The 23,392-nt window shown below is 44.7% G+C and overlaps 1 protein-coding gene across 1 annotated transcript in view; it reads left to right on the top strand.

The window, feature by feature from the left end:
• Positions 1-23,392, top strand: part of LOC119389283 (huntingtin-interacting protein 1-like) — a 106,693-nt gene that overhangs the window by 52,459 nt on the left and 30,842 nt on the right. The window contains 8 exon segments of the mRNA XM_037656484.2: positions 1,155-1,289; positions 10,737-10,887; positions 12,917-12,960; positions 12,962-13,007; positions 16,041-16,127; positions 16,849-16,959; positions 17,604-17,672; positions 21,702-21,898. Coding sequence (XP_037512412.1) covers positions 1,155-1,289; positions 10,737-10,887; positions 12,917-12,960; positions 12,962-13,007; positions 16,041-16,127; positions 16,849-16,959; positions 17,604-17,672; positions 21,702-21,898 — 840 coding nt within the window.

Raw genomic sequence — 23,392 nt, 5'->3', positions numbered from 1 at the left:
GATGAAAGCTGGAGAAGCGGCCTTTCTAGAGCCCGTTGCAAACTCTCCTGAGGCATCTTCTACAAGTACACTAGCAGGGTACCCACTGCGCCATAAATCATCATAATTTTTCTTGGTAGGGAAGTACCCACTAGGCCATTATTCATCATTTTGCAGAGGAGTGAGGTACCCACTACACCTCTTTGTAATGGGTGGAAAGCTTTAAACCAGCCACTTGTTATGCAGTTCGCATTGTGTGACACCTGTTATTTTACTCTTCCACCACGCTGTATTACATATGGTAACGTGATCCCTTGCCCAACATGATGCTTTTATAAGGTCTTCTTGTGATGGAGTTCCAAGTATTGGCTTGGCTCTGCGGTAGAATACCTGACTGCTGCACAGTGTGTCTGGGTTCAAACCCCGCTCAATCTCGGATATTTTTTTCTCATTATGCGTGATAAGGGTTACGGACACCGGTGGCAGTGGCGGCAGCAGCGGACAACTATGCCACCATAATTGGCTGTTGTGACCTCATAAAAACGTTCGCTGTAAGACTTACATGACCGTAATAAAAATAAAATAAAAATCAAGGTTTGAGCTGGAATCAAACCCATGTATTCTGCATGGCTGTGAAGTATTCTACCACAGAGCCCCGCCAGTGCCTAAAACTGCTTTGAAAAAAGACCCTATACAGTCATAATCGTGGGCAAGAATTCTCGTTAACAGATGTAATATTATGTGGCAGAAGCATATAGAATCACACCAGGCATCACACCATGTGAATTGCATAACGAGTGGGTGGTTGAAAGCTGCCAGTCCATTAGAAAAGGCTGAAGTGTAATTCATCACCATCAGCCACAGCATCAGCAAGGTGTGCAGCTACCTAAGTGCGCGTATTGCCTTACGGACGCACAGTGGGTACTTCGCAACATTCAGCAAACTTGTGTGACCTCACAAGTGTGCCTCTTGCCATGCAAGCTTCATGCTCATTTTATCTGTGCAGCATTCACGTGACTAAAGAAATACTACACCGACACCGGATGGCTTTTGCCTTTGAGTCACCTTAGCCAAATGCATAGAGATCCTGTGTGTTGTTCTTCGTAGCACAGTGTTCCAGTCACTTGTCAACATGCCCGATTCTCTGTTCTCGTGGACCCGGTGTGGTTTCGCAGGATCTAGGCGAGCAGCTGAGGCAGGCTCGTGAGGAGAAGAGGACGGCCGAGGAACAGCTCGGCGGTTTGGCCGCCCAAGGGGCCGAGGCGGAGGCCCTGACAAGGGACAATCACACCCTACGGGAAAACGTTCAGGTGCGCTCTCCAGGCGTGTCGGAGAGGACTCGCACTTACAAACCTGTCTTTTTAATCGTTGTTCTGAGTAGAGGTACAAGTCATTAATCTTGTTATCTTTTTTGTCACCCTCCACGGTAGCTCAGTCGTCATGGTGTTGCACTTGAACTCAAAGCTGTGGATGCAATCTAAGCCACAGCAGCTGCATCCTTACTGAGAGGGAATGCAAGGACACTCATGCGCTGTGCATTTGGTGCTCTTGAAGAAACTCCAAGGGGTCAAATTTAATCCACTAAGTCTCATTATACTCATTATAATGGTATGAACTTTATGGTGGTGGTTAGCCAGGCTTGTTGGTATGAGGACATACGACTGGAAAGGGCACGAAAACAAGGACGGGGATTAAGAGTATGACGCAGGCATTTCTGAACAGAACCTGTGCTGTGTGTGCCCTTGATACCTGACCTGATCAGATTAGCTCTGAGGACCCAGATAGAAGGGAGCACGTGTCGCATAAGGCCGCAGCAAGCGGAACGCTGAGCTAGGAAATCAGCCAACTCATTTTCGAAGAGTCCTGTATGGCCTGGCACATGGAAAAGTCACAACTGTGCTGTACGAACAACAGACCGTATAATACTTCGGATGGCGAGAATTTGTGGGTCAGTGGATCGAGACGATGATAATGCTTGTAGTAGCAACGGGCAATTCATGTATACGTGTACCAGCTGGGAATACTGTGCTTGCTGCACGTAACAGAGTGCTTCATGAAAAGCAACAACTTCTGGTGTGTACACACTAGTTGCATGAGGTACTGTGTATCCATCCACCCTTTCAATAGCATCCTGCAGCCCAAAGACAACAAAAGCCGCTCCAGCAGCCGAATTTATATCCGGTCCGTCAGTAAAAACGTGAATCACCTTCGTTCTAACCACGCGGTTTGGTTCCTGTTTGGATAATTAAGCGGTGAAAAGTGCCGTATTTACTCGAATCTAACGCGCACCTTTTTTCCGGGAAAACGAGTCCAAAAATCGCATGCGCGTTACAATCGAGTACCGAAAAAAAAAAAAACTCGGTTATCCTATTGCCATCGACATTTCAAAATGGCCGCCTCCTACGCGCCTTTATGGTGGCTAGAAGGAGAGGTGTCAGCATCGGCGCGCCGGAGAGGGAGCGAGAATTCATCCAGATGCGGCGGCGCTGCTGTCGGCTCAGAGATGCCTGCGCTCGCGCCCGCGCGCGCGCGTAGCAGCCGCTTTTTGTTGCAACTATTTCACGTTACCATGCAGATTATAACAAAGGCTAGCTGGCACATTTCTGGCGGCTCGCTGCAAAGCGTGTATTGGCACTGAAAACTAATGTTTTCAATTTACCTCCTTGTATATCAGCTACGTTTGCCATATCGCACCCCGAAGCGCTCGAAGATAGGGAATCGAATGACTTGCCGTGAGCTTGACACCAAAACAACGTCCGTGCAGTTTTCACTTTGATGCCACAGTGTTCTCCGTGACGTCTCAATGCAGGTAAAGGTATCAGCAACCATACTTGAATGCGTTATTTTAGTAGGGGTGTGCGAATAGTGAAATTTCATCTCGAATCGAATCCGAATCGAATAGTACGTATATTTACATGAAACTAGTACAGCCAGTTGCTGCAAGACAAAGGAAAAATCAGGGACGCTACGGGTTGGTGGTAGCTTCATTACGCGCTTGTTCGGAAGAGTATTTTTATTCTGCTTTTCTGGGCGCGCAGGCATGTTGATAGAAGAACCGTCACTCCAGTTAGCAGGGTCCCTCTCAAAGGCCAAAAAAAGGGGGTACGGTAGCTAGTTTTTTTCCCTACGGTCGCGGAATACGGCTTCAATTGTGCTCCATCTGTGGTCGCGCAATACTGCTTTATCTCGATGCACACTCGGGGCCCAACAATCTTCGGGCGCGCTCGTTCACAGCAGTGTTTCAACTACGCGCCAAAGCGCTGGGAGTTCTTGAACGAGTGGTGCGGTGCGGCAGTGACGACTGCACAGCGGGAACAAATCACCGAGGCTTTCGCGGGCCGAAGTCGTCGCCTGCGGCATACGCGACCGAACTAGGCAAGGAAATTAAGTGCATGCCTTCGTTTGAGAGGCGAAGTTGTGAAGAGCTTGACAGTTTTCTCATGTTTCTTTTTTTTACGTGTGCAAATACATGATCGCCTTTGAAATAAACACGCGCTCGCTTTTGTACCAGGATATCGGTGAAAGTTTTCACGAAAGGCCTACTGTACCGATGTTAAGCGTTAGCTTTATCCACTCCACCCTAGCCAAGTTGCACCTTTGTCGCGTTTTAGATATTCGTCCTGTCGAATTATTCGAGACTTTGAATACGAGCTATTCGAAAGTCGAATCGAATTATTCGGTTAGGTATTATTCGATTGGAATTCGAAGCTCGAATATTCGCACACCCCTAACTTTTATGACTTGCGCATCGAAAACGAAGGTCTATTTGTACAAGCAAGACATTTATTTTGACACACTCTTACAATACATAGGTGCAAAGCAGTGTCTTTGCTGTTTACACACCACTGTCGTCACTGTGGCATGGTCACATCGGTACGTACCGATACCGAACAAGTTCAAATTGGCACACCGCAGACCAGGGGCGTAGCCAGAAATTTTTTTCGGGGGGGTTCAACCATACTTATGTTCGTGCGTGCGTTTTATGTGCGCGTGTATATATACACATGCAAAATTGAAAAACCTCAGGGGGGGGGGTTTGAAACCCCACCCCCTCTGGCTACGCCCCTGCCGCAGACGTTGCGAGAACACGTGCAAGCGAGGAAACGTGCGGCTTCGGCGGTTGGCGGGTGTTCTCGACAGATCTCAGTACTGACGTGCGCGCCGCCCCGCGGCGGCATGAACTACCAGCACGCCTCCTTTCACGGCGCGGCCGAGACGATGCTGACACCTCTCCTTCTAGCCACCATAGCGCCTTGGCCATTTCTGCCATTTTTTCAGTTCGTACGTGTGCTGAGGAGATTGTCATCCCGTTCTGCGTTCGCATCGACGGCATGGAAGTGCCGACTCCAAATACTCGACTAGTGTACCACGATGCCGCATTTAAAAGAATAGTTATTACATGTGCAGAGAGACGGACGGAAATCGGGCCGCATCGCGGTCGTTCGGAGTTCCCGAAACGTGCGTGCGAGACTGGCGCAAACGGAAGCAGATTTTTTACAGCAAAGCTTCACGAAAAAGTTTCTGTGGACAAAAGCAGGGCCGGTTTCCCGAAATTGAAGAGTGTTGACAGCGACAAGGAGTTGTCCGACAGCGACGAGGACTGATCCATTACGTGACTCGTATCGCTGCCGTAGTGGTGACAGTTTTAGCGGCAAGGCCCGCTTTTTGACTTTGTGTTTTACTCTTTTGAAACTTTAGTTCTTTAAAACCCAAATACTTGTTCTTCTGAATGTGCGAAGTTTGAATCCTACGGACTTTTTTTGTTCTTTTCTCTCACGAAAAATGGGTGCGCGTTACAATCGATGTATTACTTTTTTTTTTTTTTGGTCGCGGAAAACGGGTGCGCGTTACAATCGAGGGCGCGGTAGAATCGAGTAAATACGGTAATGGTACTCTAAAGGGCAGGATGGCCGGGACTTTCCTCAACACTGGCTGGCACACATTACACAGTGAGGTCGCAGTTTAACAGATTCACATGCAACGTGTTTACGGAGCACCAGTAAATAAAACTGTGCATTGGTGTTCAAGGTCCAAATCGATGGGAGTGGGGGGGGTGCAGCAAAACTTGCAACGCTGCTCTGCTTGTTCTGAAAAAATCCGGCAATAGAACCAGTTCGGACAACAGACAATGGAACATGCTTGCGACAGTTTTGGTACATAAAGTCTCAAAATTTCGCATTTAACTTCTTTTTGACCTTATCTCATATGTATTCAAGTGAAACAGCGCAAGGCACAGTTTCTGGGTCTATGCCTTTTTGAGGCACCAACGGCAAATGTTTAGCCTAGGTATACTGATAGCTTGCGATCCTAAAAATCGTATGTGCATTCGTTATGCATGGTGAGGTAGCTTGTGTCCCTGTATATATCACTTGGCACTCCACTTTAGCTTAGGAATTGAAAAACGGTGCACTCTCTTGGCAAAAGTAGTGAATGCACTTCATAGTGGTCATTAGTGATCATAATAATCTTCAGTCTAATAGATAGTGCTGTTATGGTGCTATAAAAGTTCAAAGCCTCTCCTCCCCCCAAGCGACCTCACGTTACACATTCCTTTCTTCAGCTGGCCGACTCCATCATATACCCTGTGTTTTCTAACATATTCGTAACTTTTTTCACACACTAAAAAATTGCAGTTGTAACAGCATAGAATCTGGTTCTGTGCTTTCCTGGCAGCATACATAATCCTGTCCTATGCGCGCATAATTTTTTCGCGCACGAAAGCTCTGTGCAACCAAAAAAAGATGAGACTTGCATGCCTCTCATTTGTCGCTTCATTTTGCGTTGATGTCGTTTCTTCCCTTTAATGCCCTGTAACGCTTATTCCTCTGTAGGTTACATTAACATGCCAGTGGTTAAGATTAATTTGCACTCTTGTAATTCTTCAGCGTAGGTACTTAATTTTTTTGTATACTTTCTGTTAACTCACCGTCTGAGAAAAACATTGTCATGACTGTCCATGCAGTAGAGGGCATGGAAAGTGGAGGACATTCACTGCTTAGCTCACTTCATCATACAACGTTAGGAATAATCTCTATCACTCTATCTCCGGAAGGTTCGTGGTCAAGTGAACAATGCCAGAGTACATTTCGCTGTGCAAGGCTATGGTACCGAGGCCAACTAGTCTTAGAGCATTAGTTAATTGTTACATTAAGCAGCTGCATTATTTTTTACATTGTTTGGCTGTGTTTGCTTTTCTTACAGAATGAACAGGAATAACACAGTGTCTATGTTAAGGAATCAAGCAAGTACTAAATGCGCCTTTTTTCAGCTATAGCACCTGTTGCATAAACACTAGCCTCATTTCCATTTTACGTGTTTCTAAAACATGAATACGAAATAAAGCACATCTTTTCAATCCATCAATCAACTGGCGTTACGTGTCTAGCGTCGATAACACTCATTTTCTTTCATATCTGGGATAAATAGAATGTGTGCTCATCCATATAGGCGTAGTCGTGCTTTGCGGCCGGAATACACTGCACAAAAACATCGCATTTCTGCGCGTATGCACACCTATGCATATTACCTTTGGCTAGAAAAAAAAAGGGGGGGGCATGTACCTAAATAATTTCACGTAACAATGCTGAAAATGTAAAAGCAACCTCTCATAGTATTATCAGTGTAAAGCAATGTTAAGTGAAACAAGGTGTTCTTGTATTTTCACCTCTTACTGCTCTGTTCGCTTCTTTCTTCACTGAAGTATCACATGGCTTCAAGGCAGTGCATTTCACGTTGCTGTGAAGTTGTAATGAAAGCGTCAGTTTGCACACAAGCCACATGCTGGCCTTTTAATTGTTGCACTTGGCTCTTTTCTGCAGGTGTTACCGTCATAAGTATAGCATGTAGCCGATGAGTAGAACAGTGAAGCCTCAACGTTAAAAGAAACGTAGGGATCATGAATTGTCACACATAATGAAGCGAATTTAATGCTTGGGTTCTCATGCTTTGTTTCGATCAGTATTGTTTCGCTATAGCAAAACCAAATTTATGGACTTCGACACGGTATCGGTTATAGTGAAGCATGTTTGCACGTCGCTCAAAATGTGAGATTCTAGTGTGAAAATGTCAGACACAGTTGCCGAGTGACTTTTTAAAGCGTAATCTTTTGGTCTTGTGAAAGTATTTAGATTTTCCTTGGTAACTCCGACTGCTTACAGCCAGTTGTATAATGGAAAGTAAAATTTCAGATGTTATGCAGTTTGTGTTCCGCTTAATTTTTTTTCATTATGAATACATGAAGTAGTACTGTAAACATCGCACCTGGGAAAAATGTTGCCACCTGTTCAGCATAACGTATTTGCAACTTCAGGTTATGATTCCTGATAACGTTGTGCCAGTTAGACCCAGTGACATTGGCAATATAGCTATAAGAAGCATTCACAGATGGCTCTCAAACTGGCTGGTGACAAGTCGTGAAGAATGGCAATCGGGGATGATATTCTGCACACTGTCGAATTCTGCCATGTTGTCAGTTCTGATTGGCCCAGAGGGCCGCTACAGCCTCTCTTATTGGCTGAAGATGACATCATGGGAGAATTCAACAGTTTTCAGAATAGCACACCAGGTCTATATTTGGTTGCCCTCCTATGTCCAAAAAACCAGCTGGCAACTATTCACTAGTCCTGACCTGCCAAAAACAAGAATTGGTCAAACGAATTCACCGTTCACTTGACCCATTTTAGACCTCCATTCTGCGCATCCTGTCAAGGGACTTGGCTTGGCTGTCTTGGCTTGACTTGGCTACGCAGTATGTTTGCATACTAGCGGAAACACAAAGCATGTCTATTAAGTTATGACTGTTTTCATGCTCCATATTGGCACAGCAAGTTAGCGACAGGTGATCAAGATCCACACGGCTATTTGCGGGCCTTTCAGAAGCACCACGCTTGCGTTTATTTCGCATATACTTCATTGCGATTATTCTCTATTTTTGCCGACAAAAGCTTATAATGAATATGAGATTTAATGAATGTGTACTCGTTTAGGCTGTGTTTTCATTATTACAAGAGTCAGCTGCATAGTTAAAGCATTTACTAGGTTTAAGTGATTTTCACTGCTTCACCAGCTGTCTTCTGGCATTTTTCGCGCAATGCTGCACGAGTATCTTCAAGGAAGTAGTGAGCTCAAACAACTTTTTGTCAGATAAGGTAGCTGCATTTGGGTGGCCTTGTAGTATCAGGCATGACAGCCTGTACAAAAACATGGCACTGATGAGCAATGCAGCTTTAGTTAGCTCTTTCGGCTAGGCCAGTCACTCATTCATGTTGAAGTTTTGCATAGAGCTACCAATATAAGGTGCATGTTTCGGGGTTAGTTTTGGTGCCTTGAAAACCCTTGAATGTAATACTTCCAGTCTCAAGGACTTGAAAGCCCTTAATTTCATGGAATGCATAAGAATCTATAAATTTTGCTTTCGATTAAGCTTAGGAATTTTATTTTTGTATCTGCTCGTTAGGTTAACACATGCCAAGCGCCAAGCTGATGTATTCTTACTGCATCATTGTGGTGGGGAGCCATCTTGTTTGTGGCGGGCAGTGATGGTTTATGCAAAAAAAGACTTCGTGAGAATCTCTGCACCATAAAAAAAAATTTGCTCATATTTTAAGAGTGTGCTACTTTTCAAGCTGTTAGGAATCATAGTGCTTTAACCATAAAATACCTTGAAGGCCCTTGATTGTGCACCGTATTTTTTCTGTAGAAGTAGTACCATATTTTGGGGTCCAGTGCTTGCACACTTGGTTGGAGTAAACCTCAACTTCACATTGTTCGGTGCAACGAAGGACAAAAATGCAATTGCCCCAGTAAAAGGTGCAGCACCACGACATTCATCATTGTCGAGCTTAAGTGTATTAGCATGTTCTATATCCTGTCAGGAAAGCCACAGAAGATAAACACGTTTTCTATGGCATCATCTGTACTGAATATGCTTGTACTACACCCAAGCTCAGTATTTAAAAAAAAAGAAAACTCTGTAAAATGCTTTCTATTTGCAGAATTCAAGGACAAACTAATTGCGAGCTTATTCAGAGGAGCTCCTCACACAGTTGTCTTTCATGAATGCAACACTCTATTCCACTTGGCCTCTGCAGTGCTGCGCATAACTAACAAAGCAAATTGCTGGGACAAGCTTTGTCAGAGTGCAATGTTGTCAATGTTGTGTTCAGTTGGCGCACGCTTTCTTGTCTGCTCTCTTCCCCAACCCCGATCTACCCCGCTTTTCACGCTTGCCTCCTCGCTTCTTGCACCAGGAGTACATCCTGATCACGGTATGTGTCATCTGCGCTTTTGCTCTTTATCTTTCTTTTCATTTTCTTGCCTTCCTTCTTCACTTTGATGGCCAGGTTCTGTAGGGCTCCCTGGCTACACTATGTAGCAGCTATGCTGACGTTCTTTTTACCATTACTGCGCATTCCCGTCACGTTCGATTGCTAGAGCACTTCATGGCAGATGCACTTTTCTTAACGTGGCGTTGAAGTTGTGCGAACGTAACCCGATGTAGCCGGCCCTTTGTCGAAATAGCTCACCTGCGCTGTGAAACTCTGTCAAAGTAATTCACTTTTAGAGCTAGCAACATGCATTATTATGAAAATATGTTCCAACCTGTTCAAGAGCATTACCTAACAAACCCTCCTCTGACTACATTTTTCTCTATCTGGTATGCCAGTCATCCTTGATGCTGAAGCAACATAAAAGGAAAACTAGAGAAAAAAAAACCTGCCATTACTAGACATTCTTAAACCAATAACCCTATAACTATGATAGACGTTGTACCACTACTGCACAGTTACATTACATTGCCATAAAGCAACAAAGCAAACGAAGTACAGTGCTCATGGATTGAAACAAGACACCAAAGCTTTTAGTATAAGAACTGGTATGTGCAATTTCTCGAGATAACCGCATCGCGTCGCTACAAATTTGGTCGCTAAAGGTGTCGTTGGCTCTGATGTAAGTGCACGAGTCAATATTACGCCGATGGAAGACGAACAGGAGACAGTGGAAACAAAAGTATGTTGATTAGATAGCCCTAAATCAATTTGTTTCAATTCGTGAGTATCGTACAAGTGGTGCTGACAGCTGTTTCAATTTTAACAAAATGTAGCTGCTGAAGGATGTGCTGAGCTCTCCCATATTTTTTACCATTGCTGTCGCCATGTGATTAGACATATGCACTACGAAATCGAGATGTGTAATCCCACTGCGGGCCATACTTTTCTTTTTATTTGTGTTCATTCATTGCACGTGGGCATTAGGTTGTGTCCGCAAAGCATTATTTAACATCCTCGACACGTGCCAGTGTTCTTTCTTAGTATTGGAATAGCGAGAACCACTTAGATGGAGAGAACTTGAGGAAATCTTCGAAACTCTATATACAGTAACTGTGAAGAGCACCAGGAGTATAAGCACTGAATGGCATTCTTTCTTCATCAGTGACGCTTGTGCATGGCACCAGAGTTGTCATAGCTGCTTGCCACTCCTAAGACTCCTAAGCTCATCTTAGGTACAGTATGGCCCTTTGTTAGAATGAATGCGTGGTTAAACGCATTAATACTCCGGATAACAAATAATGTGTTTGCAGTATTCTTTTATCACTCGATGTCCGCCTAATCATCTGCCAATTTTCTTTGAAGCGCAAAGTCTCCTTGAGGTGCGTAAGTCTGAATACTTAGCTTTAACATTTCGCATTGCTGCTTTGTTCAACCAGCAGCTGTAGTGTTCACTTGCCTCGTTCTTGTCATGTGTGTACAAAACATCAGAGCCTGGAGGAGCGTGTCAAGGAGCTTCAGGCAGAGATGGCGCGCGACCGACAGGAACAGGAGGCGGCCATGGCGGCGCTCGGGGAGAGCCACACCCAGGCACAGCAAAGGCTGCAGCAGGAGGCCCTTGCAGCCCTGCTGCGCATGCTTGGTAAGCTGGGCAAACCGCTGCTTGATCAATACCCTCAGATATTCATAGTAAGGCTGGGAGCCAACAGATGGAAGCACTGTGAAACAATGGCCAATAAGGTGCCTTAAACAGGCTGCGCGACGTTTCGATTGGTGGGTCCACCTTTGTCGAAGGTGGCATTGTCATCTCTGGCATTTTCGTTTTAAATGGTTAGTTGATTGTGCTGCACAGGAAGAACAGCACCGATTTTCTTTTCAGTCTACAGCAACATCATTTTAAGTCATTTAGTAACCCTCTAAAATGCCAATGGTGATAATGACAACGATTGGTCTACCTGTTGAAGTTTAGGCCAACCTATCTGAGGCACCTTAGCCTTTTTTATATGGTAGTGTGACGTCTACTTTTCCCAGAATTGAAGCATACGGGGACAAAGAATAGTCACGGGTCCTGCGATCAGCTGTGTTTTATTATCCTCATTTTAACTTGTTTTGCACCAATAAATTTTTGAAATACAGGTGTTTTGTGCAGTTTGCCATGTTTGTAATTTTTCTTCAAAAGTGCTTCGACAGGTAATAGAAATAAAAGACTCATAAGATTGCATTTCACTCGTTCCTTGATGGGAATAAATATTGTGACCGAGAAGTGCACCACTTTTTCACTAGGTGCTCTCAAAGTTCAGAATTCGTGAAATTGGCGGAAAAGTGTTTTTTGGGGTCAAAATTTAGGGGTTTTCTTTTTTCAGGCGAACAAAATTTTTTTATAAAAATAACTTCGAAATCATTGTTCTGGATCTAATGCCTAGGCCTACAGTAAATTTCATCAAAATCGGGAATGGTGAGCGGGACCTCGTGTTCGATCTTATCTGGACACACCCAGTTTTGCTGCGAGAGCGAAGTAGTAAATGCGACAGCAACAAATTGTAATGTTTTAGGGAGTAAGGCTAGCAGCTAGCTCTTTTGGACCTAATCTCGCGCAGCTGTACAAAATGCTGGTTAAAGCGAATTGGGCCGCTCCAGGGATCGTAGAGTTTTTTGTGCAGTCTGTCGTCTCTACACAGACTGGTGAGAACGCTTGCGACCGTGCCCTTATGATCAAAGTTCGCAGTTGCTGCTCAAGCAACACAGCCCCCCCCCCCCTCGTCCCTTCATGCTCTTTAGAAAAGACGGGCGGCGCCATTTCCTCTCTGCTTGAAGACCAATCGATGGCAGGCGTCGCATACTGGGGGATGTTATCGCATGCGCCCTCCGTGCGATGGAAGATGGCCGGCTCGTTTCATCTCTGCTTGAGCCATTTTCGTGGCCTGAGTTACTCCCACATAGAACGTATGATGCACAGGGCAGTGTTATCGATTAGGACTTTGTACAGAACATGACGATCACTGCAAAAACTCGTTGAGAGTGTGCCTATAATTACTCTTGCAATAAAAGAAAAGCATGTGTGTATACAAGTTACTGTTCGACAGTGTGTGTACATCGTGGTGCAGTTATAGAAAATTGTTATAATTGAAGCTAATTTAGTTATTAAGGAAAGTGAATTGTACATAGCAGTCTGTGTCTTTCTCTTTTTCCTGTGTTACGTATTTTGTCTTTTTGCATAGTTGGTCGCAGACATGCTGCCGTTAGAAATGTGGCTTGCTAACAATTTTTTTCAAGCTTGCTTAATCGCATGCATACTAAATGCACTGATGGCTTAATTTGGCAGGTCTCAACACCTTTTAGTAATCTGCAATGGTCTGAGTGGCGGTGGGGGGGGGGGGAGAAAATCGTTGAAGTTCATGTTGTCACCCCTAATGTACCATCGCTGAAGTGTCGGCACAAAATTCAAGAATTGAAACTCTCTGACTTTTGTTTTCACTACTTATACTTATCAGCCATTTCATTTTCACATATACTTACCAGCCACAAGACATTTATTTTTAAAAAAGAGCTGTTTTTGTGGAATACTTTATAAGTGTAAACTTAGCATTCTCCTTAATGTCCGTTTAGTATGACATACCACTACCTTTTTCAAAAGATTTCAGCGCATTTTTTTTTTTTTGTCCTTTTTCCAGCGGGAGTCGTACAGGAAGGGGAGGCCATCGTGGGTGCCTCGCTCGGAAGACATGGACCGGCCTGGCCGTCAGGGCTACATGGGCACACCTGGTCAGTGCAGTGGGCTCTCATTCATTTCGAATGATATTGTGTTTACACATCGGCTACCTCACATGACCAGGGAACGTAATTATGACATTTTATTACGTACTGACAGGGCTCCTCTTTCAGAAATTTTTACCAGTGCATTTTATACTATCAGTATATCAGTATATTGAGAAGTCATGCGGGCTTACTCAACGTATATGAGTGTTTTCTTCTTTCACGTGTATGCATGACAGCATTCCATAAGAAATGTAATCTTCTGAGGGCGAAGGAATTCTGGCTACAGATGTTGGGTGAAACAGCTTGGCAGCTGGGGAGGTTATTGTCGTCATATGTACTAGTTTGCTGTTACAGTTATTTTGTTTTTCTGAGACGAAACATTGAGCTTCCAGAACTGAAGCAGTAAATAAGGAAAAAGGTCCCACGATGTTTGATTTTTAAATACAGTCGAACCCGTTTATAACGAACTCGAAAGTGTCGCGAAAAGTGGTCGTTATATCAGTAGTTCGTTGTATGTGGACTTGCCCTTAAAAACGAGCGCTTAGCGGCCAAACAGTTTTTTTTTTTTCTTTGCACCTTTATTAAAGCGCTAACAACCCCTTCGGTGACAAGCTAAGCCTTTTCGTGTCGTGAAGCGACGCCCGCTGTGTGCTCACGAGGGAATTAACCGCCTTTGCAATGAGCTGAGACCGTTTCACCGAAGCGCGGTACCGCGACGTGGAGCCAATCATCCCTGGCTAGTTGCGTGCAGCGCGTCGCCTACTCGGCTCGCGGAGTCACTACCGGGCCGCTTGCTGTATGCCGTATGTGCGCGTTTGTACGTTCTTCGTGCTTGCTTCAATCCAGACCGTGCACGGGTGCGGCGACTAGCCTCTTCGTTCAACGCGGCGAAAACAAACATTTTGCAAGCGACGCGCACTCTACGTCTCCGCGATGCTCTCACGGCCCTGCATGACGCTGCGCGGCGCACTTGAGTTGTCCCATTGTCAAACACGCAGTATACGCTCGCTGTCAGTGCATCGACATTTCTCGGTGGCCGCGCCAAGAGCGAGCTACTTTCGTTTCTACAAAGCGACGTGCACTTTAAAGCAGTCTCGCACGACGCGGCGCCAGCGAACTCGCGAACGGCAGCATGGCACGCTCGTACCGCCGTCAATCCGCAGTGTACAGCGTAGGCCGCGCAGCCGAGCAGATATCTACAGATGACTGTGATAAGGTTGTCGGCTATAAGACATAATGGCACGTTCATCGACGGCCGCCACCTCGCCTTCGCTCTTTTCTGATGCTTATCCGAGAAGGCATCGCCGCAATCGCGCGGAAGTCGTAATCACCGATCGACTGGTCTCTGCCGTTACCGAAAAGGCGGACGACTTTTCGCGGCACAGTGGACGAGTTTAGGGACGCAGTGAACCTTTATGCGATGGAAAGTTATCGCGGTTATCACTTGCATTTACGCCTTCTTGCGTTCCAAGGCATTGTTTGGTTCATCGCAGGCGGTCGTAGCTGCAGAGAACGGCGTCAGGAAAGGTCACCGTGCGAAGGCTGACCGCAAGGCTTCATGCTGCCTACTATCTTTTTTTTCATCACTGCCATTCTGCCACTGAAGAAAAAGGCTGGAAAGTGAGCGACCTCACTCGTAGCGTCCGAAATCTGCGTGCGGTGCTCGCCGATCAGGAATATCTTAGTCGCGAGTAAACTGGAGCGGGGCACGCGCGAGCGCGCGCCCCTCTCACGCTTTAGAAGGCCTGTTTTAACTTTTTTTCGCTTCATATGCGCCATATTTTTACCGCGACCGTGTTTGAACTGTTCGTTGTAAAAGTAGGAGGCTTTGAAAAATGTTCGCTATATGTGTACGCCGCTTCAATGGTTAGCATTGGAAAATCGTAAGTGCACCCAAATATGGTCGTTATAACCGATAGATCGTTATATGTGGGATCGTTATAAGTGGGTTCGACTGTATTAGCGCCCGCTATATTCACATTTAAAAAAAAAAAGAAGAAGAAAACTCCACATTAGGCTTGTGCAAATATTCGAGCAGTTCAAATATTCGAATGAATATTACAGTAGTCGAATTCGCGTCGCAACGAATTTAAATTATTCTAAATTTCAAAGTATTCGAAATGAACAAATCCACTGGTAACCCCCTGTAAAGATGGTTTCACTGCAGTGGAGGGGTGCTATACCATGAATAAACCTCTCCAGGGGAAATCTGCAAAGCCCCACTTCAAGGCTACATGAACATTTTACCCTCACATTGATTCCTCTTTTTTTTTTTTTAAGTTTAAAAGCATGTTATACCAGCTTGTATGCTCTAGGTATAGTAAATTTTAAAACTTAACATATTTTACAGGTTATCACTTGCATTCTGCCGAAAGTGAAATCCTGCTACTATTCAAATTTGCTTCCAGTTTACTTTGAACCAAAAAGAACATTTGCACATGCCTTGTTTCAATATTTAAAAATATTGTGCAGGTTATTTGGGTCATGTCAACTATGCTCATTTTTCTTAATAATATGTGATATATACTGTTCGAATTCAATTTGAAATTATTCAACCAAATCATATTCATTTTGAATTCACTTCGAACCTAAAATTTACTATTTGCGCAAGCCTACCTTTCATCATCATTGGTTTCAATGTGCGAAGCCTCAGCAGTCCAGCAGTAATTGCAGTTTTCGGTTTGAGGTGCCCATTTATCTTTAGTTTTTTGTGTGCATTTGTTTAGATGTTATGCAGTCATCGTTCGTGTGCTCATGCCATGCACATAATTCCAACGAGGCAATACCAACAACCTGCTGGTTGAACACATGGTTGAACGCTTATAGCAAAGCATGAGATAATTCAACTGCTTTAAGTGAAATTAGGTTTAAGATTCAATGGTAGGAGAAAAAGGAAAATGGAGGTGGAACATTTTGTTAAAGTTCTGCATGGTTATGTAATCTTTTTAATGACTTCATTCTTGACCTTTCAGCCTGTGAAGCCATTGGTGAAAGGCCTTGCGTTCTTAGTTTGATGTCCTTCTGTGTGCATATTTCCAGAGACCCTGCTGCAGCAGACACTTGTGGTGTCACAGGCCTTGGACAAGTTCAAAGCTGGCTTTGAGAAGTTCGAAGAAAACAACGAAGGTTTGTAATATTTGTACCACTTTTGATGAACGACTGTAGCTCATCGCGCTTGCCTTGCATGAATGCTGAACTGCCGGTGTGACATCTGCGTGTGAGTAAAATCAGGTTGTAGGTAAGTACCGTAATGGAATATGCATGGGAGTCAGTAATTACGCCTGACATGCAGCTAAATATTAGTATTGAAATCAAAATAATGGGCACTGTACTTTCTTATATTGAAGTTTCACTAGATTGAAATACCTTGGCAAAGAAGACAGTTGTGGAGGGGGTGAGGAAAGCGACGCATTGTGTCGGTAGCTTATATTGACTGTGCTGGCAACACCTTATAAATATTAGATTTGTTTCTCTTATCCTGTGCCTTTCCAAACTATATTTGCAAGTGCATGCAAACTACAGAATGCCAGTCAAGAGCCAACACCTCGACATTCGTTCTCCTTACTTACGTACTGTGCATCCGTAGTAGGGTATGCTTAATGGTTTTTCTAGAGTCGTTGAGTCGGAACCGGCGGGGAAAAATTCTGCGTCGTTTTCCTCTCGGTGTCTGTACATGATGCACCAACTGGCCCAACAATGAACGCAACGTGAAATGCTTCGTTAGCGGTTCTCTGTGCTCTAGCGACTGGGCACAAGCTTTTGTTTTTAACCGTGGATTTGCTTATGAGAATGCTGTGTGCTGGAAGTTTTCTCTGACCTAGTACCATTTCCCTTTCAACCGCCGCAGATGCGGAGGATCTGATCTGCTCGGTGTGTCCTCTGGCCCACGTTGCGTCCCAGCTGATGGCAGCGGGCAAGGGGGTGTCGCAAGTGTCGCCAAACATTGAGCTCGGAGATGGTGAGAACACTTTTTGTTACAATTTCATTCTGCTAGCTGCTTCCCCCCACTTTGTGCGTATGATATCACTAGATAAAACGGGGGCGGAGTGTAATGTGAGTAAAGAGTGATAGCAAAAAGACCAGGAGTCGAGTGAGGAGGAGGAGGGCACATGCTAGCTGTGAGGCGCTGAACTTGCAACAGATCAGTGCACACATGACGTCATCACATCAAGCCATCTGCGCTCACAAGGAACATGTGCCAACTCGATAGTGGAGAAATTGCAGGTTTCTTGGCAGTGATCATTGTCTGGCGTGTTCCTCTTCATCCTCGTCATGATATGAAGCTGCTTTATTGCATGGAGTCACACAACATTATAATAGTAAAATACAGTTGAAACCCGCAATAACGAAATTCCTGCAACTACAAAATACGTTCTTGTCCCTGGCAAACGCCCATCGCGTTCAATGCATTTCATATTTCTCAACAATGAAATGTTGCTGAACTGCAATCCCGCAATAACTAAAATTGATGCAATGTTTCCCCGTACGTAATATACTCGCGCAAGGTCAGCGCACAGCAAAGTGCGCTCAAATGTCTTTGCTGTACATTTAAGTTCACAGCCAACTGGGCCACTTATCCATCCCATCTGCACAATCTTTCAGAGCTTGCCTCAGCTTGTCGTCTCCTGGGAACGGAGTCGCTGGCACTTCTCAAGTCTCTGAGGACCGAAGGTGCGTGCATCTCCTTTTACTTTCCTAGTTGATGTGATGGCTTCTACGTTATTTTTGATCGCAATCAGGGCTGATCCAAACCAGATTTCTCTATTGCAGTCAACAATGGTCCTGATACATGGTTCAAACTAATCCGCATTGAGTTTGATGCCGACGTCAGTCAAATCGCGATCTGGAAGCCAGATCTCAATATGCAGATCACGATCATCTTAATCGGGCCTGATCAAGATTAAAGATGGCTGTGTAGCAGCTACAGATCTGCATCAAGATTAATCCATATCGGCTCTGATCGCTATCAAAAGTACCCGTGTGATATCAGTACACAGTAGGCTCTTCGTAATTCAAACTCGAAGGGACCCCAAGATTTTGTTTGAATTGTCAGAAGTGCTCATAAGTATTACTCAGGGCAACACATAACAAACTTAGCACTTAGGCACAATAAATATACAGTAAAACCTCGTTAATTCAAAGTCACTGGGACTGTGAAAAACTTTCGAATTAAGCGGGTTTTCGAATTAACGAAACATACAAAAAGCAGGATGCAAGGAACTTAAATTACTGAAAGTAATCAGAGGTGGTCGTTCGGCCTTCTAGTTTGCGGCTCCAAGGGTTGCTTTCCAGCAATACCCGGTCCCATTTTTGCCGCAAACCCGGAAAAACGGCAGGCCTCGCTGCTATCAGCGCAAAAAAAAAAAAGAAACGAAAAAGTCTCGTGGTCAGCTAAAATGCGTGCCTGCGGAAAAGAAGGCGTGCTTCACTGCAGCACAGTGGTGACACGCGGGCAGCATGTCACCTGCTCCTCGCAGCCTCAGCGCGTCATGATGCGACCGTTCGCCCATTCTTTCTGGTAAAATAAAGAATATGATAATGGCCAGTGTGACGGAATCCGCAATGTGTTCTGGCTGGAAAACATGATCATTGAAGTTTTCATTGAGTTTTCGAAGCAGGCGTTACAGGCAAGAACTCCACCAGCACTGAAAGTGCGGAAATTGCCGAAGCAACCGCCAATCGGAAGTTCGCATACATCATGAATTTCGTCAGACCATCCTTTATTATCTTTTCTTTTCCCAAAAAGAATGGGTAAACCATGAGGCGCTGACGTTGCGAGAAGCATGCAACATGCTGCCCGCGTGTCACCGCTGTGTTGCAGTGAAGCACGTCTTTTCCGCAGGCGCACGTTTTTAGCTGACCACGAGACCGTGTTTTTTTTTTTTTTTTTTTTTGCGCTAACAGCAGCGAGGCTGGGTTGCTTCAACTGTCACTCATTAATATCACTACACTGCATTGCCCTGTGGCTCCTAAGGGCCGTCGCTTCCGCGGATTTGCGGCGAAATCGGGATTTACATTGCTCAGATTTACATTGCAAAATACGGGACCACAGAAACCCTTCGAATTATGCGGGATTTCGAAATAACTGAGTTCGAATTAACGAGGTTTTACTGTACTTACGTCTGTTGTTTCTCATGGTTGCAGCAATGTCGTAGGCAGCTCTGCATTATTGCCAGTCAGGTTTTTGGTAGGGGTGTGCGAATATTCGAAATTTCGAATATTTTTCGAATAGCGTTTGCTATTCGATTCGATTCGCACTGGAATTTTACTATTCGAACTATTCGAACTTCCTAAAAACAAGTACAGTCAACGTCCGATTGAAAATGACCCCTAGAGATTTTCAATATGCTTCACCTCATTACACCCCGTATTGCGGCAAAGCTGCCTTTCAAGCTCCGTTACGGTCGAACCTAGCCAAGACGCAGTCAACGTCCGATTGGAAGTGGTCCCTAGATTTTCAATATGCTTCACCTCATCACACCTCCGTATTGCGGCAAAGCTGCCTTTCAAGCTCCGTTACGGTCGAACTTAGCCAAGACGCAGTCAAGTCCAATTGGAAGTGGTTCCTAGATTTTCAATATGTTTCACCTCATCACACCCCCGTATTGCGGCAAAGCTGCCTTTCAAGCTCCGCTACGGTCGCAAATGGATTAACTCAAAGAAACGCTGGTTCCAACATGGAGATGAAAGATGTGGCAGAGGGTGGGGGCCCAATTAATGCTGTTTTGGACCTGAAATTTGGGTAGGAAGTCTGAAAAATCGGACGCCGAAGCTTTTTAGCATGCAAAATTTCAGATGTTCTTATATATTGACGTCTAGAGGCAGATATGGAACTCTGGACTTGAAGGGAGCACACCCTTGTCCGCCACATCAGTTGGGCTTCCACAGAAATTGAAAGAGGAGGAGAGGCTGAGGAAATGACTAGGGGTGTGCGAATATTCGAAATTTCGAATATTTTTTTTAATAGTGTTTGCTATTCGATTCGATTCGCACTGGAATTTTACTATTCGAACTATTCGAACTTTCCAAAAACAAATAGTCAACGTCAGACTGAAAGTGCCCCCTTCAGATTTTTAATATGCTTCACTTCATTACACTCTCGTATTGCGGCAAAGCTGCCTTTCAAGCTCCGTTACAGTCGAACATAGCCAAGACACAGTCAACGTCCGATTAGAAGTGGTCCCTAGATTTTTAATATGCTTCACCTCATCACATCTCCGCATTGCGGCAAAGCTGCCTTTCAAGCTCCGCTGCAGTTGCAAGTGTATTAACTCAAGAAAATGCTGGTTCCAACATGGAGATGAAAAATATGGCAGAGGTGGGGGCTCAATTAATGCTGTTTTGGACCTGAAATTTGGGTAGGAAGTCCGAAAAATCGGACGACGACGCTTTTTAGCATCCAAAATTTCAGATGTTATTATATATCGATGTCTACGAAGCAGACTTGGAACTCTGGACTTGAAGGGAGCACACCCTTGTCTGCCACATCAGTTGGCCTTCCACAGAAGTTGAAAGAAGTTGAAAGAGGCTGAGGAAATGGCATCTTTGCCTATCATGTGTTAAGTGTTGTCGGCAACACTTTGGTTGCACCAAATCATGTACGTAAGTACAATTCGGCCTGTACATTGCGCTTCAACCTAGCGAAAAGAAACACTTTCATGTTGCTATCTCATAAGAATATGCTTAAGAATCCTCTCCAACTTTTTTTTCTGCAATTTCGCTTCGAAGTATTCGAAAAATATTCTAGAAATATTCGAGAAATATTCGAAAAATATTCGATTCGATTCGCACTCACACTTCAATATTCGAATTCGCTTCGCACCTAAAATTTTGCTATTCGCACAGCTCTAGAAATGACATCTTTGCCTATCATGAGTAAAGTGTTGTCAGCAACACTTTGTTTGCACCAAATCATGTACATAAATACAATTTGGCCTCTACATTGCCTCATTCTTGATAAGACAACTATGAAACACCACCCTGTGCCAGCACTTCATTAACCTAGCAAAAAGAAACACTTTCATGTTGCTATCTTATAAGAACATACTTGGGGATTCTCTGCAACTTTTTCTGTAATTTCACTTCGATGTACATTCGAAAAATGTTCGAGAAATATTCGAAAATTATTCGAAAATTATTCGATTCGCACTCAATCTTTATTATACGAATTCGCTTCGCACCCAAAATTTTGCTATTCGCACAGCTCTAGTTTTTGGATGTCATCTTTCATACTGGTATTCAATAATATACCACGCGTGCACACATATGTAATTAAAGGACAAAATGTTCTGTGTCCCATGACAGCTGGTAGCCCCTCCCAAGTCTTAGTACTGAGTTGTATTATTCATGAATGACTGATGCATTTATACCTACGGAAAATATATCTTTCTCACTTTATTGGCACTCTAAAAAATTTAGAGTAAATGTTTTCAAAATAGGCCACTCTGAAGGGTTAAATCTGCAACAAAAAACAATGACCCTGGGAGGTCGTATTTGGTGAAAAAATTTGACCCTCAAAGGGTTAAGGCTTGTGCTTTCGCAGTCCCTCATCTGTTTCTGCACTGTAGACCACTTTCATTGTTGCTTTCATTCCCGAGTTGTGTCATTTGTGCCTTTAATATCGATAAACGTTGTTCAATTTCATTTGATTACTTGCTGTTGAAAAGAAAGTCCACTTCAACCCTACCGTTGCCCTCGCAGGCGGTGGAGCAGCCTGTGGCAACGAAGTGCGCGCACGGTTGGATGCCGTGCACGCGTCTCTCGAGACGGTGGCCCGAGCAAGCGGTGCCCTGTCCAACTCCCTGGGCGAGGCGGACACCCAGAAGCTGGGGGACCTTCTGGAAGACGAGCTGGCACAGATGGACCGTGCCATCGACGAGGCCGCTCAGCGCATCCAGGTGAGGGCTTGCCCACTGCACGAGGCTTTGTTTTCTCGTGGCAAGCGAGAGTTGTGGACGATGACACGGTGGAGCGGGACTCTCGAAGTTTGCGTCGGTGGCAGCACACCCGGGTTCAGGGCTGGCGGTGTCGTTCACGTACCCTGCTGCTGACTGTGGCACTATCTGAGAAGTGTGAACTGTTGGGCTAGTTGGTGAGAAGTGTGGTTTTGAAGAGTGAAAGCTTGACAATGCAACTAATCGATAAAAGAGAGTACAGGCAGGAAAGACGCTCAACTTGCAGCTTGTTTGTCTGTGGGATTATTTCATGCCTATCTAACTTTTTCAATGTAGTTTCATCGTCAAGTTTTTACTCTTTGAAACCACGCTATCTAAGAAGGTGAGAGTTTGCACAGAAATGCACGGCAAAGCTGCATCTAGCGTTCTTATGTGCAGGATGGCATGGTTTGCACACTGCGATCCCAAATTCTTTTCTGGTGGTGGTTAGCATAGTCACGATTCCCTAGCGCATAAGATGAGGACAGTGAATGAAAGAGAAGTTTGGCGCTGTGTGTGCGCCTCTATTTTTGTCATCGTCATCTTAAGCAGTGGGAAAAAATTACCATAAAAACCGGAATATAGATCCTACCGGAATCTAGGTCAAACCCCCCACTTCTAACTACCGAAAATCGATAACAAAAAAGTACATGGAACGACCAAAGTATCAGAAGGCGCCTTTACCATGAAACAAACGCAATTTCAAATGGCGCACAGTGGAAATGCCGTTTATTCACACGTGTGCTTACATCTAAGTTCCACATGGCAGAAAGCCAAAAGCGGGCTCTAGCATTATCTTCATAAAACGTCACAACCGTCTTGACAGCATTAATTGAGATGCACATTGAGGTCCCCAGTAGCAATCACGACGTGAGCGCGGCTCCCGGTTAAACTGTGCAATCTCCATCTCCAGCTCTAGATACGCTGCGATCTGGCACAAAAACAAAGTTTTCTTCTGGTCGCTGCGTGTCGGGATGTGATCCTTCAGCGTCCGCCAGTAGCAAATGCTTCTGTGGTGCACTCGATCTTCCCGCTGATCATAGCCATATTTACCGCTGTAACCAGAGCTGCCGGCATCGCAAAAAGCAACAAAGAAACAGTATCCAGCGAGATTGCAGCACCGAGAACACCCCTGCAAAGATAAACTTTCAGTTATCGGTTGTGACAAAAGGCTCCCGCTCGCGTTCACGTGCGCTAGCATCCCAACACATCTTTCACACACCTCAGACCAAATTTCTTCGTGCCTTCACGAACTCGATCACTATTTTCTTGAATGCTATGGTGAACTGTCGGCGGCCACCGGTCGAGAACAATAAAGAAAGCACCTCAGAGCCCAAATATTCACAAGACAACAACAAAAGCGCAAGATGAGACTGCCCACGGCACAAGGCTGGTAATAAACAATTCTAGTACATTGTATAGACCTTTTCACAGGAGAGGAAAAAGACCGCCATGCTG

This window comes from Rhipicephalus sanguineus, chromosome 4 (genome assembly GCF_013339695.2).
Source record: "Rhipicephalus sanguineus isolate Rsan-2018 chromosome 4, BIME_Rsan_1.4, whole genome shotgun sequence".
Lineage (NCBI taxonomy): Eukaryota > Metazoa > Arthropoda > Arachnida > Ixodida > Ixodidae > Rhipicephalus > Rhipicephalus sanguineus.
Note: the sequence above shows the minus strand (reverse complement) of the source record. Positions and strands in the feature narration are given on the sequence as shown.